This window comes from Aphelocoma coerulescens, chromosome 12, assembly GCF_041296385.1.
Source record: "Aphelocoma coerulescens isolate FSJ_1873_10779 chromosome 12, UR_Acoe_1.0, whole genome shotgun sequence".
Classification (NCBI taxonomy): Eukaryota; Metazoa; Chordata; class Aves; order Passeriformes; family Corvidae; genus Aphelocoma; species Aphelocoma coerulescens.
Genome location: NC_091026.1, coordinates 21,461,334 through 21,479,428, shown reverse-complemented (window position 1 = coordinate 21,479,428; position 18,095 = coordinate 21,461,334). Strand labels below are relative to the sequence as shown.

The window sequence follows — 18,095 nt, the reverse complement described above, 5'->3', positions numbered from 1 at the left end:
CACTTCTGCCTTAAGGTTTCAGTCAGCAATTGTTCCTTTGCTTCTCCACTTTCTTCCTTCTCCTCGTATATGCACTTGTGTGTACACACTTCCTTTAGTCGTCATGCATATATACATTGACTCCCAACCCTGCCCACTGGGAATGGCCAGGTCACTGTCTGGCCCTCATGGGGCATGGGGCAGCCCTGTGCAGCATCCCCCCAGGACTGCTCTGCTCCAGTGGGCAGCTCTCCATTTTAGCAACATCTGCTCCATCATCCTCTGCCACTTGTAATTCCCCTTCCCTTGGAGGGGAGTGCTGAAGCTGCATCTCCCATATGTAATGTCTGATTAATTTGTACATTTAGAAGAGATTCTTTGTGTGAAATTTTAGTCTTGCAAATGTTGGGAATGATGCAGTGGCAGAAGCCGATTTCCCAGCTGGCTTTTTGTAATTAGTGTTCAGGATTTGTAAGCTTTTCAGACACCCCTTTGAGGACAGTCAGAGGTGGGAATTCTTCCCTGATGTAGCTAACTTAAAGTTTTTGCTCTTTATATCTAGACTTGGAAGTGTGAAACAGTTCCAAATGTGTAGAGACAGAAGTTGTATTACAGGAGTCCTTGTGCACCTGGAAGATGATCCATTTGGCTCGGTCTAGCCCCCTTTTTAGTAAGACCTGTTTTATACATGCAGTTTTACTTGAGTGTTTGCCCTGCATTTGTGTCAGTGTATGGAACTGGAAGGGCCCATCACCTGTGAGAGTCTCCTGGCTTGGTCTAGTGTTTTTCGTGGGTTTTGTCTGCATTTGATGCAGAAGAAGAGGTGAAATCATTTGGGCGTAAGTTTTGAGTCTGATTTATTTTTTTCCCCCGTCTATCGTGTTGGTCCCACAATGCCTCAATGTCTGATCTGATATTAGATGTGCTGATACCAAGTGCTTGCACATTACCTCCTTGTAATTTGGTTCATACCACTTGCTTGGCTTTCCCGCTCTCCTGTCTTACCTGTCATCCTTCCCTTGAAGAACCTGATTGAGAGGGTTCGAAGCAGACCCTGATTTTGTGAGCCTTGCAGTTTGATTGTGCCCAAAATGAGAGAGGGAAAGGTGCTGATACTCCCAACTCATTTTCCGTTTGGTGAAGTGCTGTGTGCAGACACCAGGTTGGCCTCTTGGTTATCCATCTGAATCCCTAGGAAGCAGGACCTGTGCAAGTGTAAAACCTGTGTCCGAACAGATATTCCAAACCCAGGATCTTAATTAATGACTAGTTTCAGTACTGGATTAAATAAACAGACCGTATATTTCCTTTGCCACAGATTACTGAGGGTTCTGCTTTGCACTTGCTGTATTCAAAGCTCTGCTGCTATCACTCCTAGTGTACTCTCAGATTTTGTGTAGCTGTGCATGAAATGGAGCAATCCAGTTTCTGCTGCACAAGATGCTGTGGCAGGATACGCTCTGATAGGGATTTGGTTGCAGCACCAGCACATGGGCCATGAGCATGTGCCTGCTCTTCCCACTTGCCATGCTGAGCAGCGGTTGTACCTGTATTCCAGGGTCTGTATGAGTAGTGCTCTCAAAAGGGAGGAAGGGAGTTCAGAAGTCCAAACCATGAAGCTTTAGTAACAGCAGTGTCCTAAACTGACAGGACAAATTATAAATTGTACTTCACGGAAACTAGCAAACTGTGAATCCAATTTTTCTCTTAAACATGCCCACAGCACTGTGGGCTCTGGATCCCCTGCAACGCTGAGAAGGGCACATGGTGTGCACTGGCAGTGCCAGTGATGCCACATTCCCCCAGGTGCTTGGTTCAGCAGGTTAGTGCTGCTTAGTGCTGCTTAGTGCTGCCGTGGGGCTGTTCAGGGACAGCTGCCCTCTGCCCGGTCATATCCTGTGGTGCCCAGCTGTGGTCCTGAGCCCTCTGGTCCTTGTGCTTCTTGACAACTCTGAGCCAAATCAAAGGTGTCCTGCTATGGTGCTGGCCCAGTTACCTTCTGATAATTATAGCCCGCTTTCAGGCTTCTCTGCTGTTTCAGTGCCAGGGATTTGTCTTCGTCTAACAGTTCTTCTTGTGTTCTTCTTTTCCCAGTTTCCTTGACACTGGTTGTACTGTCCAGTTGTTGCTGTGAGGAGCCCTAACACTGGCTTCTCTTCCCATCAGTCAGATGTGCACCTTGAGTGTTCGAGTCATTCCCCATGTGAAAAATTCTGGGTGAGGGAGAAGGCAGGGAAGTCACCTTTTCTCCACAGTCTGAGCACCACTTTAGGGAACAGCACAGTAAGGGAATGATCACAACCTGGAACTTGAATTTTCTGCTAGTTTCTCACTCTCTCACTTAATATTTTGCATTACTTAATATTTGGCAGCATTCGGATTTTTCCACGTAAATGGATTTAGCCCCTGCTGTATTTTTTCCCAAAACCTTTTGGTTTTAAGGAGTCCTGGAAAGAGTTCTCATCTTGTTATAGGGGTCATATGAGCCTCTAATCTCTGTAAGTTTTTAAGCTCCATCAAAGCTCATTTGCCCCCACCCCTTCAATTGGTCCTCTTTCCAGTTTTACTGAGTAACTTCAGGAAAGAAATACTCTAGAATGTAAACAAGCTACCAGCTGCCCCGGCTGCATCCCCCGTACTGAGAATACCTGTAGCAGGGAAGGGTGCTTAGTGTCCCATCCCTTCCCTGCCCTTCTCAGTGCTGGCTCAAGTTCAGAGACTTTGTTCTTGACTGAGGCACTTGGAATGTCTGTGTTCCCCCACGTGGCTGAGGCTTGATGCCATCATCTGGCTCCAGCTGCAATGGCTACTGTCTCCTGCTGTGTGAGGCTGTCAGAGAAGGAAGGTGAGGGTGGTAAAGCTGCCAGAGTTCCTGCCGCAGTGAGAGCTGCACAGACTTGCTGCTGGATTGCAACGTGCCAGAGCTGTTTGAGTTTTGTTTGCATGGAAGAGTAGCTGTTGATGCTCTTTTTATGATGGTTTTATTTCTTCGTGGGTATAGAAGTCTCTTTTTAACAGCATGGGACACCAGTGCTCTGTTGCCGTATGAACTCATTGAGGAAAGCATGGGTTCCTTTTGGATGAGTGAGACAGAGTCCTCTTAATGGAGGTGAAATTCAGCCTGGTAGGTTGGGTTTGGTTTTATTGCTCTGTAGCAATAAAAGTTTTGAAGGCTCTCTGATTATATTAAGTAGACTAATGTGCATATTTTCATGGATTTTCATAGATTTGTTTATTGCTTTATATGGTGAAATGATCTATCTGAATAGTAGTAAAATTTATGTGAATCAGACTGGGTTGTACCCAACATAAACTGCTTCCTAAATAAGGCTAATGACATTCTTTCTGCACGAGCAATTTCACCATCCTTCCCTCTCATCCCTGTTAAGTCAGATCTGCTGTTGTTAACAGAAAAAATGTCTTGGGCATCTGTAGGTTTCTCTGTATAAATACTTCTTTCTGAGAGAGAAATCTGCCATATGAATGTGAAACATCTCCTTGAAAAGTGACTCTTTCTTCTTTTTTTTTTCCCCTAAATTTCTTGCTGTTGTGTTAGATTGTGATTCCAAATCCAGTGTGTGCCCTGAACTTGTACAAGAATAGAAATTATTCAGTTTCTGCATGTAGCCTGGATAGTGTTTCTTTAGTGGAGATTTCTCACTATTTTCTTGCAAGAGGGTGGATGCCTCTTGGCCTGTTTCTTGCTCCCTGTTGCTCTGGGGTGCAGCAGATGAAGCCAGGCACTCTCTGTAGTGTTGTGCAATGTGGTCAGTGCATTTGTGATGAGACTCTGCTGCATTCCCTGGATGAGTGGCTGATCACAAAGATGGGGCAGATGTGGGCTGGGATCCTCATTTGGTACTGGTCAGTGACTAATATCAATGCTTCTGTTAAAAACCTTTTTTACAGCTTGAATTTTGTGTTGTTTGTTAGTGCACTTGGAGTCAGAGAATCTCAATATCTAATACTCCCATAAGCTGATAAATTTTTAGAGACCCTTCTACCATTTAACCCTGAAAGTAGCCACATAAAATAGTAATGCAAATGTCAGTTGAATTAGATTTGAATTAGAAAAATGACTGGGATTTGCAGTCATTTTCACGGCAGTGTGTTGCAGTTTGGAATCTATGATACTATGGTTCGTGGTGGTAGTTTCATTTCATTTTCATTCGTGTTCTTTGCACATCTTGGCCTTGGTTAAGGCAGTGCTGCTTCCCGGGCTCTTCCCAGTGCGCAGACCCGCTGACAGGTGTGGCTCTGAGGCAGCCAGTGCTGGGGCAGAGCAGGACGGGGTGGGGCAGCGTTGCTGACAGCAGTGCTGGTACTGCTCCCTCGGTCAGTTCCACACTGCAGGGTCCGGGTGTACACCAGGCACCTGTTGGCAGTGGGGAGATGGGGACTGTGGTTGAGCCAGTCACAGAATGGCACCACAGACTGTTCTGAAATCCACCTTCCTCTTGCCTTTTCCCTCATCTATTGTCCTTCATGTCCTGTTCTCTGACATCACAGAAATGACCACAAAAATGCTTTTAGGGCTTTATCATTTAACATCTCCACACCAACATGGCTTGTCTCCTTAATGAATCAGACATTACCTCTCCTGCTCTGTGCAGTGTTTTAATTCTCAGTTCCTGTTCTAAATGGCCTGTACGATGTACTTGCCATTTCATCATAATGCGTTTTCAGAAGTGCTGCCTGACATACCAATATCATTTGAGACAATGGGTTTTCAGCTGTTCTTCCTCTAATTTTGGTTCCTACAGAACACATTTTTGGGTTTTAGTTGCTCTTACGTCTCTCTTTTCCTAAGGAAAACTGAATTTTGCACATAGGAATATTTTCTTCCAGATTACCTGTGACTTGAGTCAGTCAGGAGTTTCTCCTCTGTTACATTGCTGAAGTTTATATTTTATGAATTAATGTTTCAGTGCAGAATTTCTTCACATTACCTGTGCATTACTGCAAGTGAAGAAAATTATTTAAGAAAAATGCAAACCTACCAAAGCCTAGCACTGTGATGTCTGTCAGAGCCTCAAAGAGTCATTGCCTCAAAGGGACAGACATAAATAAAAAAGGGAAAGTTCAATCCTTGTATTGAGGCTGCCATGCTGCAGGATTCATGCAGCAGGGAGTTCCTAAAAGGTTACTCCATTCCTGTCAGGTTTGGCAGTTCCTGGTATTTCAGCCTTGGGAGCACCTTGCATACTCTGAATTACAATGGTTCTGAAGATCCCAAACTCAGATTAAATATGGCTTGTCTTTGGATCATCTTGTCTCTGTCCTGGATGAGTGATAGTATTTGCTACAAATGGGGAGTATCAGTGAGACAAAGAAGAGCAAGGGGAGAAGTAGCCATGGGTGAGGGTGGCTTTTTACAAATGAGTCTGAAGGAGTGGGGCTAGGTAGCATAAGGTGCTATGGGTCAGAGCTGTCAAACAGGGTGACGAGCCTTTGCTTTACCTCTTCTAAATATGATAGTAAAACACATTTTCTTTGACAAAGAAGTTGAGGGTAGGGGATAAGAGGTTCTGAGGTTTCTTCTTGCCCCAGAGTAGTCTGTGGTTACAGTGCTGTGCTGGCTCTGTTGTGTACTGGAGTCCTTCTGTAACAATTACTTCTAATTAGAGCTTCAGCCTTCCAAGAGATCACGCTAATAATCTGAAAATTTTGTTCAGTGAATATTAAATAGCAGTGTTTCAGCACTGCTGTAATTAGAGCTTATAGTTTATAGGTGGATTTATGTCCTGCTGTGCATCTTTGAATCTCCAGTGTCAGTTCTGCTTGACCTTTGCTCCCAGGTCTGCTATGTTGTGTTGCTGAGGAACAACCGTGTCACTTTGACTCTATTGATCTACTCCTGATTTGGTTGTCTTTTATCCTGAACTATTTTTCTGGCTCAAAGGTATGGTTTTAAAAATAGTGTCAGGCATTGCACAGCGCCTGGGAAGCCCTGTAGCTTTAAATCCCGTGTCCTGGTCCTGCTCCGAGGCTGGAGCAGAGCTCCCCACCGAGGAGCGGTGCTCAGCCTGGGCCGGCACGCAGCCATGCTCGTCCGGCAGCGGCGCTCCGGCAGCACAGCCAGCGCTCCGGCCGGCCGATGGCCGCGGTGCTGCCCGGGCAGTGCCCAGCGCTCCGGCCGGGGCTGCCCATGGCTGCACGGTGATGTTTATGTGGTGCTGCTGTACCTGCGTGTGCTGTGAAAGGGACTTCTGCGAGCCCACGAAGGTGAGGAGCTTGTGGGGCATCACTGGAACAGTTGTAGCTGTCATGTTTGGCTGTTTTATTTAAATCTCCAGTAGAACTTGACCTCGTTTTGTGCATCAGCCTTGGAAGCACTGCATTTTTCCTCGGGGCACTGCTGTTGAATTCCAGTGGTTGTTTTTTTTTAATACAGCTTTTCTTTGCTTTTGAAGCTGGGAAGTATGAATAGGCTCCTGTCTGAGTGAGTGTTGCAATCCCTAAACAAGATCAAATGTGGTGCTGCTTTTTGGGATTTTCTGTTTTTGTTGTTTTGGGGTTTGGTTCGTATGATACAGTGAGTGATGAAAGAGGTGGGAGATGCAGATGCAGCCCAGTGTCAGAGAGAAGTATTTGAATTGGTAGCTTTTTTAATGTGACCTCTTGTTTTGCTGCTTTTAGATGTGCAAAATGTATTTTCAGGAAGTAGTAAACAAACTGCAGAACCATATTCTTCTCCAGGTCAAAAAAGAGTGAGTGTGCTGCTTCCCACTGGGCCAGTGACCTTCAGAAATGGTTAAGTATTTTTCTTCGGTTTCATTGGGCTGTGTAGCTCAGCACTGCCTTTTTTCAGTCTGAGTTAACAGTAAACGGTGTTTACTTCTAACAGTAAACAGGGGATCTTCCCCTCCTCCCCCATTTATTAAATACTGAAGGGAGACAGTAAGGTCTTTGATGCTCTGATCTGCAACGCAAAATAGAAGCTATTTCTCTTTGAATTGTTGCAGTTAGATCTCCCATGCACTGTGGTCCAGTGTTTGAAGAAAAAAGAAATCTGGGGTCCAAACTGGTTTTTTGCCATAGCTGAAGGTTTACCTGGGGTCTGTTACAGTCTGCAGAAGACATGGTTGAGAGGTTGCATAATATTCCTGTTGTGTTTGAAACACGTATGCCTAATGCATTTATTTAATTAACTCACAGATTTTCCCAAAGGAAAATAGTATCTTCTATATGTGTACTTTGTTTCACTTCATTCATTAGTCTTCATAATAAAAGTGACACACAGGTGGTTCTCCAGAGAAATGCCTGTTGCTGAGTTGCAGAGTCTGTACAGATTGTGGTGGTACAGAGCTGTAGGAAAGCCTGGGGGGTTACAGATGTTCCACATCCCGGGTTGATAGAACTGCATGCTTTGCATCTTGACACACCTAACATCAGGCTACTGCATCACATCTTGAGAGCTGAAGAGAGGAGTAGTGAGCATGGGATACCATGTTCTGTGCTCTCTAGGCCAGGTCAGGGTAGCCTGAGCAGCTTTCCACCATGTGTTGAGGAGATGCTACACTGAGGGCTAAATGGAGTTCTCAATGAGGATTCTTGGCTTTTGCAAGAATACTGAAAGCAGCATAGTGATTTCAGTATTTGCCTAATTCATTGTTCCCTGTGGATTTCCAGACGGGTGCTCTGTTGCCTGACCCTGCTGGGTCATCCCTTGAATGTGTCTTCCTCTCTGAGGTCTCACTGCTCGGTGTTCTCTTCCAGGTTTCCGAAGGCACCCGTGCCACGTGCCAGCAGCCCTGAGGAGGGCATGTTCATGGGCTGAAGGGACTGCCCTTGATCATAGTGCTTCTTGTTCTTGACAAGCTGAGTTTGCCACTTGGAGCAACCTTAGAGGTTTAGTTGGTGCTAATGCAGGAGCACTGGCAGCACTTGGGGCAAACATGCTGCTTTTGAACAAAGCAGGAGTCTGAAGTAGCTATACTGCCTACCTGTGACAACTGTGATCTTAGCTGGTACTACATGTATGTTGTACTAGAAGGGCTTCAAATAAGGAGACAAAATGTTAATAAATACTCTATGGGAATGACAAAGCAATATATTCACAGGAAGCATGAATCCTGTTGCTTTGAAATACTTAATATTGTATGAACTGTTGATTGGATAAACTTCAAGGAGGAATTTTGGTTATGGTCACATTCTGTGTTGTACCTGCAGAAAATACTGCAGCTAAAAATAAAGAAATGAAGTAAGTGTAGAAGTACAGTTGCTGGAGTCCTTTAGATTAAACACTTGGAGGGACGTGCATGTTAAACCTCAGCGGAGAAGCATCCCCTGAAAAAAGGGAGAATCCTTGCTCTCGCACAGGGCTGTTCTGTGCAGAAGGATCACGCAGAGGCATTTGTTCTTCCAGACTTCAGACCCAGTTTGTTCCAATGCTTTGCAAGTCAAAGTTAGCTTGCAACCATAAAATTAAACTCTGTTCTTTGCAAATTAATATATGTCATGCAATAATAATCTCTATTCATCAGATAGCAGCTTGAAGCAGAAAAAACCAAAACCGCTTTACTCTTTGGGAAGTGTTAACAAAAATTTTGTCTCTCAGGTAATGAGATGTGACTCAAACACTGGGGAAAACAGGGTGAGATAAATCAGAACCAAACAAAAAACCATACATCATTTTACGTAGTCACTTTCTCATACAAGCTTGTATAAACTTGTTTCTTAATCCACCCTCTTCTGCTGGTTCCTATACTTAACTTTTGCTCAGCTTTACCTCATTTCCTATCCTTATTGTTGTAACTTCTGGCCTGATTGGCACACCCCCCTTGATTAGAAATCAGAAGCTGCTAAAATAAACATCCATGGATGTTATTTTGGCCATATCTTTTGCTGTGTCATCCCTTATCACCTCCTACGAGCTCTTGTGTATAATTCAGTTCTTTCCTATTTTTCCAATCAGATTGTTGTATCCATTCCCTTGAACTTGCCTCACCCTCAGTGTTGCCCTGTTTATTCAATCAACACCGATGATTTTGTGCTTGACTAGTCTGTAGCTTTAGGAAACCATTACTGAATTGGGTCATCAAGCCATACTTTTTTTGTGCTCAAAAATATCTTTTCTCAAGATTTCAGAAGTTTGAGGTCAAGAAGGTGGTGTCTTTGGCAGCAATTCTGTTTCTAAAAGGAATTAAAGGGGCCGTAGACAACTTCTTAAGGGGGATGTTACACTGCATCGTGTCTGTCTGTTCTGTCTCCGGGATGTCAATAAGTACTTGTGGGCCAAACTGGTGCCTGGTCCTGCATGTCCCATTCCTGCTTGAGGGAATAGCTTGTGCAGTGTTCCTTGTCTCTGGGCTGGTAGGCAGCAGAGATGCACGTGTCTGAACCCCAGGTGGGAAAGGTGGAGGTCAGCTTTGTAGCTTCAGCTACCTCTTAACCAGTTAGTAAGTGAAACATTTGCTTCCCAAGAGACAGGGGGCCCTGGGCAGGGAGTCAAGCAGGGGGAACACGTGGAGCCCACTGGGCTCCCCTGCGCTGACAGCAAGATGCTGTGGGGGAAGCATCTGTGACCAGCAATTGGCCTGCACTCAAAAGAATTTGCTGGAACTCCCCTGTGGAATGTGTAGTGTTGGTTATGACAGAAGCTGCCTCTGGTACAGCAAGTGTGGTACAGCAGCAGGATCTTCCATCATTGCCCCCGACACCAGTGGGGGCTGCAGCTGAATACTGGTCTACTTTGGGAAGAATTTCTGCTGCTAACAGCTCTGAGGAAAAGACAGCTGGCTGCTTTAAAGCTAAACTGTTTCTGGCACTTGATGTGGCACATGTAGTCACACCTCCATTTCATATCGAGTTAGGTACAAGGCCGTGGGCAAGTCACCCTGCAGCTGGCTTTATCAAATCTCAAATTGTGGTTGAGGGTTGGTTTGTGTGCTTTGTGCCATTGCTTGGGGGATGCTGCTCTTGGCCCCAGTGCCAAGTGAAGCAGTCCCAGGTCACCTTTCCCTCCAGTGGTGTTTCTGCTGTCCACTGTACAGAGTGGCTTGGGCCTGATGGTGAACCACGTTTGGGAAGGTAGTAAGAACATCCCCAAGCACTTGGTTCCCACTGAGCTCTCACCAGTTCCCACTGAGCTCTCACCTTGGCTCCAGAGGTAGCTGCTGTCCTGTCTGTCCCCAGGCTGTGCCCGTACAGGGTTAGGCAGGGAGCTGCTTGGCTTGGATGCCCCAAAATAGGGGGAATGCCCGACTGCATGCAGATGTGTGAAATGTCACTCCTTTGCAGTTGCCCACAGCCCTTCTGTCCAGGGCAGGGACCTGCCCTCTCCCCTCTCTGCAGAGCAGGGCCTATGGGGCTCTGGGTTGGCAGATGTACCATCAGCGCACTCGAGTTGCAGCAATCATCACTCATGACTATTTTTAACTACTATGAGTGAGGTGTAAAGCCATTTCCTCTTGGTGTTACAGTATTGGTTCCCTGCTCAAGCTGTTGTGTGAGGCAGGCAAAGGTATTGTACTGGAATTTTTTCTTGGATATTTTTCAGAGTAATTTTTCATTTTTTGTTTTCTCACTGTTTTTTTTCCCCATAGCCAGGGTGATCTTCCCACCATTTTGAGGGTTAATTGACCATAGGCAAAGGCTGTATAACTTTCAGAAATCCCCGTTATAATCTAAACAATGAGCTGTGCTGTGAAAAACACACAGTAAGACTTCCTTGAACTGTCCATCTGTTTGTGTGCTTTCCTTAGCCAGGTTTGCTTTGGATTTAGATTTAGGAGCACACTAGAGACAGCTCAGAACAGTTGCTGTCAAGGATGACCATAGGTTTGTGTGGGTGAGTAGCTGGAGCCTGTTAAAAAGCAAAGCTGCTGCAGCTTCCAAGATTCAATTGGTTAGTACAGTTTTGCAGGATAACTGTAGTGTGTCACAAGGAATCACACTGGACCTGTTCTTTGTTTTTCCATTTTCTTTTTCTTGACAGTCAAGCCAAGGAAGATGTTTTGTAGAGCAGGAGCATGTATGCACCCTGAGCACTTGCTGAGGGAAGGTGGATTAGTAAATGAAACCACATGTGAGTGGGCAGTTGTCTCTAGGGGTGGTTCAGTGCAGCAGTATTTAGATCTTCTGTCTGTATTTAATGATGAGAGATGAATGAACAGAAATATTCTCCCTTACATATGCTGTTACACAGGATTTGCAATCATATAAATATGCAACTGGAAATAAATAGTGATCCATAGCATTGGTGGTATCAGATATGTGGCAATGTTGCAGCAGACAGATTCAACTTTCTGTTACAGACAGATCCACAAATGTAGGATGTGGAACCTCTGGTCTGGGAGATAGTCAAAAGCTTTCTGGACATGGTCCTGGGCAGCTGGCTCTTAATGACCCTGCCTGAGCAGGGAGTTGGACCAGGTGAACTCCAGAGGTCTGTTCCAACCCCAACTGACCTGTGATTCAGCAACAACGTTTAAAAAGCAAAGCATTAGAAAAACAGACTCTTAACTCTCAATCAGCTGTAGATCATAAAGAGCTTATTACATCACCCAAGTGGGTGAGGCAGGGGGCTTTGTGACACTTTTTTGTTTCCTTTGGAACCTGTGGTACGTTGTGCCGTATATAATGACTGTGTTGGATCCAGAGGAACAGGACACTGACAGCTCATGGGACAGTGGGGCTGGTGCCACCTTAACCCATGTGTTTCAAGAGTCATGTGCTGCAGGTGGCATGCAGGGAAGTGACTTGTGGCTGTTGATGGCATTTAATCTAATACGTTAATTAGTACCTTATAGTAATTTATGATCTTTAAGTATCTCTTCATTGTACCTGCCAGGGATTCTGTGTGTGTTTGTTCAAATGTGTGCTTAGATGTTTTAATGCAGATCCAATGAAGTGGGGCCGGGGGGGGGGCCTGTTACTCTGCAGATGTGGTCAGGCACAAAGAACGATGGGGTTTTTTGTCCCTTGTGATTTTTATTTCCGGTAAGGTGTTAATTAGAGATCTTACTTACTAACAAACCAACTGTCTTGTAACTATCATCAGAGATTTTGAGTCTCTGCTCCTCTGCCTGCCTGAGGCTGGAGACCATCTGTCCACCTAGTGCGGAGGCGTTGGCCAAGTCCCCGTGCCCATCCCTGCACCTGCCATGCGCTAACGATGCTGTTAATGAGTGGTGTTTCCAAACAGGAAGTCTAAAACCTATGACTCTATGAGTCTCATAGATTTTCTGCCTGTGTGACTGTATTGTCTTCGGCACAGGGAAAAGGAAGCAAAACAACTTCTGAATGTTTTCATGGTTAGTTTTAGCTGCCAGTCAGGTGTGCAGTCACTGGGAAGGTGATTAACCCAGGCACTTCAGGTGCTGTTAGCTCCCTTCCAGGGCTGTGCAGTCTTACTCTGAGCTCCCCTGTCTCACTTTGCCCTGTATGTGTTTATTTTAAGTAGCACAATTTTCAGTCACACTTGTGAAGCTCCAGTCAAGGGAGGAGGAAGCAGGAGTTGCTCTCTTGCAGCAGGCTTGCTCTGAAAGCTGCTGTTTGTTTATGCCAGCTGTCCTGAGTGTTTAAAAGCAACAGTCCATCTCCTTGGTGAATGACCGGTATATGCTTTTACTGGAGAGGTTTTAAAAGGGTGAAATACCTTTAAAGGAACTTCTGCGTTTAATCTTCAACAGCACCAAAAAGCAGAATCGTGAGGTGGTTTTTTGGGCCGTGTGCTGCAGAATAGAGACATTGGAAAGCTTGTACAGGAGGGAAAGCCTGAGAGCATTAACAGTGCTGAGAATTTGGTAAGATCTTGAGAGAGAGAAAGCATAAGGCCCTCACATGATTTCATCTGGTTTGTGGCATAGTGCCAGAGCAGTTCTCAGTGTACCTCCTGGTGGAGGGCACACAGCTCCCTTGAATCTGGACTGTCAATATAATGGAAAATTGTATTGCAAGGGAGATTGACTATTGAACTGTAACCCCTATTCTTATCCAAGCATTGATCATTATAGTATTTAATTTACCTGCATCTTTCCAGGACAGATTGACCATCATCTCAAATTCAGTAGTATGTCATCAGCATTTTCCAGGGACCCAGTTTGTGCTGAGTCTTCCCTTTACAAAGCCTTGTCGATATGGGCAAAGTACTTAAATTATCTCTGTTCTGTTCCAGAACTGCACTTTGCACAGCCTTTTCCTTTTAAATTGGAAGGAACATTTCTGTTATTTCAGAGTAATATCCACACAGCTGATAATTATAAAGCAATTATCCCAGCATGGTTTATTCTATTACTGCTGTTCTAGTTCATTTTTTACCACAGGTGTAGGGAGATAACCTGGGCAGATTTGCTGAAGTCAATTGACTTTAAAAAGGGGGAAGAGAGAGTTTCTACCAAATTTTTCTCTCACAAAACTTGTGTCATGAAAGGAAGAGTATACTACTAGTGTAATTTACAGTAGTTATCCATACACATGCACTAATTAGACCAAACCTGGAGTAAATTAAGCTGATAGAAACTCTTTACTGCAAAGTAATGTGGAAGCCCCAGTAGTTCTATGACACTGATCTGTGCAGTTCTTAGCTGGGAGCCTGTGGGCTGCAGAAAAACTGGTGATAAGCAGTTGTTTGGTTCTGGGACACCAGGTCACTCCACACTCACTCACTCTTACCACTGCCCAGAAGAAAATCAATTATGAAAAAGAAAGAATAAGTTATATCAAATTAATTTATGAAAGTTTTGTATCAAAACTGTGGATCTTTCTGGTTTTTTCATCATGCCATTAATACTAAAATGTCCTTGCTCTGGAGGAAGTAGAGATTGTTACGAATGGATTGACAGTGTTCTTTTGAGAGAGCCCTTGGTTTCTCAACAGTTAACAGTAATAAGATTGTCTTGGTGTGCTGCACAGACACTCTGTGCTCTGCTGCTCTTGGGGTGGCGGCTGGTTGGCAGAGCTGCTCTGTGGGTGAGGCACAGACCAGCTGTGCCATGGGTGCTGGGTGATGCTCCCAGGCCAGCCATGCTCTTCACAGGCAGGGTTTTTGTGTTCGTTTAGGCCACAGGGAGAAATCTGATCAGACAGCCCTGGAAAAATCTTAATGAAATTACAAATTCCAAGAAGAGGTATCTTTACAAATGTATAGTACTTCCAAATGCATGTCCCTACATCTCAGAGACAGCATGTTCTCTGTGCAGTACTGATACCGTGCATAGTGTTGGTCCTGCTGATTAATATTAATTCTTAGCACCAATTTTCCATTTATCTATCCAGAGCTCCAGGGTTTCTACAGCTAAACCCTCTTAAGAGAGCAGTTGATATTTCAGGAGTCACAACAGACCGAGAAATTATATTCTATGGTTTCCAGCAGGTGAACTCCTCTAGAAAATGAATCAATTGCTTTCCCAGGTGTTTGGTTTTCCTGTTGATGGGATAGTGAACAGAGAACCTTAGGGTTATGGGAAGGAGTCTGGCTGATCCCCGGCGCCGGCCAGTATTGTTGCCTGCGGGGTTTTTTGCATTAAACATGGAATGATGACTCGAAAGAGAGGGTACAGTTAACTGCAGCAGCATTTTTTGTTTTGTAAAGCGCATATTCACAAACACGGACATGGTTCTGTGTCTGGGCAGTAGGTGTGGGTCAGCTGGCAGCTGTTCCAGTGGAACGTCCCGGGGAGCTGCCGGCCGGTCCCCGCCGAGCCGCGGGAGCGGAGCGTGCGGGCAGCACTCACGGCAGCTCACGAGCTTCGCGCCGGGACGGGGGCCGCGAGATCCAGAAGACGCGTTCGGTTTAAAACTCATTAATGGAGATTCCGTGCGGGACGCATGTGGCTGAGGCTCCGTGGCTCCCCGGCCCGGAGAGGCCTCCCTGCCGCGAGGGGGCGGGCGGGGCCGGGCCGTGCCGGGGCCGGGCCGTGCCGGGGCCGGGCCGTGCCGGGGCCGCGGTGGGCGGGCAGGCGCGGCGGGCGCGCAGCCATGCACGGGCAGCGGGCGGCCGGCGGGAGCCATGCACGGAGAGCGGGCGCTGCTGCCCCGCCGGGACAAGGTACGGCGGGGGCCCGGGCCGGCGAGGGGGGCCCCGCGGGCGTTCCTCCGCCGGCGGACCCACTGCGGCCCCGACCCGGGGCTGGCCGGGTTCGGAGCGTGGTGTGGGCTCCGGGCAGGAATGCCCAGGTCAGGAACGGCCGGTGCGGCCGCGCCTGCCTGCCCGGTTCTTCCCGGCTTCGCGGCGGGTACTTGGCGGGTTGGATTGCGCTGAAACAGCGTTTAACTTAGGGGTTTTGGCCATAAGTGGGGTTCGTCCTTTGAAACTCGCTATTTTCCTCTCGCTCGGAGACACCTGCTCGCAGGGTTTGCCGCGGCGAGACATGCATGCGGGTGCCTATCAGGCTCCGTTTTTCTGTTAAAATCACTGACCGTAGTAGATCGGTTGTTTTGTGGTAGGTTTCGCTGTTGCTGCTGTTCAAACAGGTGAAACACTAGGAATGACTCGGGTGTGCTGAACTGTACACTTGAACCGTGTGGCTTCTGCTCTCAGTTACCTTCTCGGTCTCTTCACTCTAGCTAGTTGAGCCCCTACCCTTGTACTGACATCTCTGAGTGCTTGGTCTCCCAAGCTCAGGTGCCCTGTTGCACATTTGTGCTTGAGTTTTGAATTGTTTGAGGCCATTCAGTGGAGTCAAGTATGAGGGATTTTGCTTTTTTCTCAACTTTTACTAGATGTCTGTAAAATACATGAAGCTCTCTTGATTTATACTGCCCCCTGGGCAGCTGAAAAAAGGTGCATTTTTTTCAGAATTACAATTCAGAATTACAATTTGCCAAGTTGGTTGACATAAAGAAGGAAAGGCTTTCTGTTGGTGAAGCTGCTGATTAGCACTCATGTTTCTCTCTCTCTCTGTGCTTAGATTGAGCGATTGGAAGTCAGCAGCTTGGCGCAGACCTCCAGTGCCGTGGCCTCCAGCACTGATGGCAGCATCAATGCGGACTCTGTTGATGGGACCCCAGATCCGCAGCGGACAAAAGTGGCCATCACACACCTGCAGCAGAAGATACTGAAGTTGACAGAGCAGATCAAAATTGAGCAAACAGCTCGTGATGACAATGTGGCAGAGTACCTGAAATTGGCCAACAATGCAGACAAGCAGCAGAGTGCCCGCATTAAGCAAGTGTTTGAGAAGAAAAATCAAAAGTCAGCCCAGACCATCTTGCAGCTGCAGAAGAAACTGGAACATTACCATCGAAAGCTGCGAGAGATTGAACAGAATGGGATCCCTCGGCAGCCAAAGGATGTCTTCAGGGATATGCATCAGGGTTTGAAAGATGTTGGAGCAAAAGTCACTGGCTTCAGTGAGGGAGTGGTAGACAGTGTAAAAGGTGGGCTTTCCAGTTTCTCCCAGGCCACGCATTCAGCAGCAGGAGCTGTGGTTTCCAAACCCCGGGAGATTGCCTCCCTCATAAGGAACAAATTTGGGAGTGCAGACAACATTGCTAATCTGAAAGACTCCTTAGAAGAAGGCCAGGAAGATGGAACAGGAGGCAAGGCTCTAGGTGTTATTCAGAACTTTCAGTCAAGCCCAAAATATGGCAGTGAAGAGGATTGCTCCAGTGCCACATCAGGCTCGGTGGGAGCCAACAGCACAACAGGGGGCCCTGTGGGAGCTTCCAGCTCCAAAACAAATACTCTGGATATGCAGAGCTCAGGGTTTGATGCAATACTGCATGAGATTCAAGAAATTCGAGAGACACAGGCAAGACTGGAAGAATCATTTGAGGACCTTAAGGTTCGCTACCAGAGGGATTACACGTTGATAATGCAGACCCTGCAGGAGGAGCGATACAGGTATGTGCTGTGGTATTTCATTTCACAATCCAATGCTGTGATTGCAGAGCACCACAGTTGGGGTAGTAGTGCTCAGCAGGCTGTTCCCAGCAGCCTGAGTCAAATGGATAGTTCTGTGGTCTTCTCAGGACTTTCCCCTCCCAGTTTTGCTTTTTATAAATATTGCTGTCTTGCTGCTCACCTCTCTCTCTGTACAAGAAAGAGATAATAAGGAAAAAGGTTTATTTCAAAGTGTTTTCAAGATAAAATCTCAAGCCGAAGAGGTCTAATAAGGTGTCCCAAACCCAGGAGTACATTGATGCAATTCCTGTTATCAGACAGTGCTTTGCCCTGCAAAAATCCTGAAGAGGTCTAGGTCAAGGCAAATGAGCTAATGTGGACATGACTCAACTTTGCCTTCTCCAACACTCAGATCCATGTCTACCAGAGAAAGTAACATTCCAGCTTTCTTCAGGTTCTCTAAAAAGACATGATCTTGCCCATGTGCCAAAACTAAGATATCCCTTCCCTTCTCTGCTCAGCCCACAGTGGCACCACTCAGGGAAATGAAGTTGAATTAAATGTCAGATACTGACAGTGCTCTTGTGGAGATTATAGGGCACTGGAAGCAGGTAACCCATGTTTCCATCAGCCTTCCCCTCACTGGAAAGAATGGAAAGGTGGAACAGTTGCTGCAGTACTGCTGATCCCTGATGAAGTCACAGGGGAGAGGTGACAGTGGCTTCAGGAAGGCAGCCTGGCAGGCTGCCCCCACTGCCCTGCTGAGGAAAGCTGCCCATGGAGAGGTGCTGAGGGAATACTTCCCTTTCCTTGCTGGGTGGGAGAGTATCTTGGCAGGCTGCCCTGTGCTGTCCAGCAGAACACCTAACATCCTCCCCCTCACATGCTGGGAGCAAGGGCTTTACCCCAGGCTCCGAAGGGAAGAGTTACTAGCTGCCCTTCTGCAGGCATCCAAGACAGTATAGTCAACAGGGTTCTTAAACTTTAAATAATAAATACAAGGCCCAAGCCCTCATTCTGGTGAAGGACAGCAGGCTGTTGTCATGAGGTTCTTTATGGCCTTCATGACTTTGCTAGGATGTGAAACACAACCTGGAAGACACAGGAGAGCTGCTGGAGGCATGGACAGACTTGCTGAAGTGCCCTGTGCCACTTGCTGCACTGGTTTGTGCAGTTAACATGGGTTGCCCTACAGCTCTTTAGACTTGCTGATGCCAAATCATTGGAAAAACTCTGGAAAAGGCTAGCCTGCTACGATCTGGTAGAGACAGCAGGCTTTCTGTGTGCTTTGCAGAGCTTGGGCAAACAAAGCCAGACCAGCACCACT

The 18,095-nt window shown here is 46.5% G+C and overlaps 1 protein-coding gene across 6 annotated transcripts in view; it reads left to right on the top strand.

Annotated features, from left to right (window-relative positions):
* The window catches only part of TMCC1 (transmembrane and coiled-coil domain family 1), an 80,863-nt gene that overhangs the window by 50,473 nt on the left and 12,295 nt on the right, over positions 1-18,095 (top strand). For 5 of the 6 annotated variants that reach the window (XM_069028442.1, XM_069028443.1, XM_069028441.1 and 2 more), the window contains one exon: positions 15,834-16,768. In XM_069028442.1, coding sequence (XP_068884543.1) covers positions 15,834-16,768 — 935 coding nt within the window. Of the gene's footprint in view, positions 1-14,887; positions 14,972-15,833; positions 16,769-18,095 lie in introns of those variants that run through there. The other variant, XM_069028445.1, reaches the window with a different exon arrangement.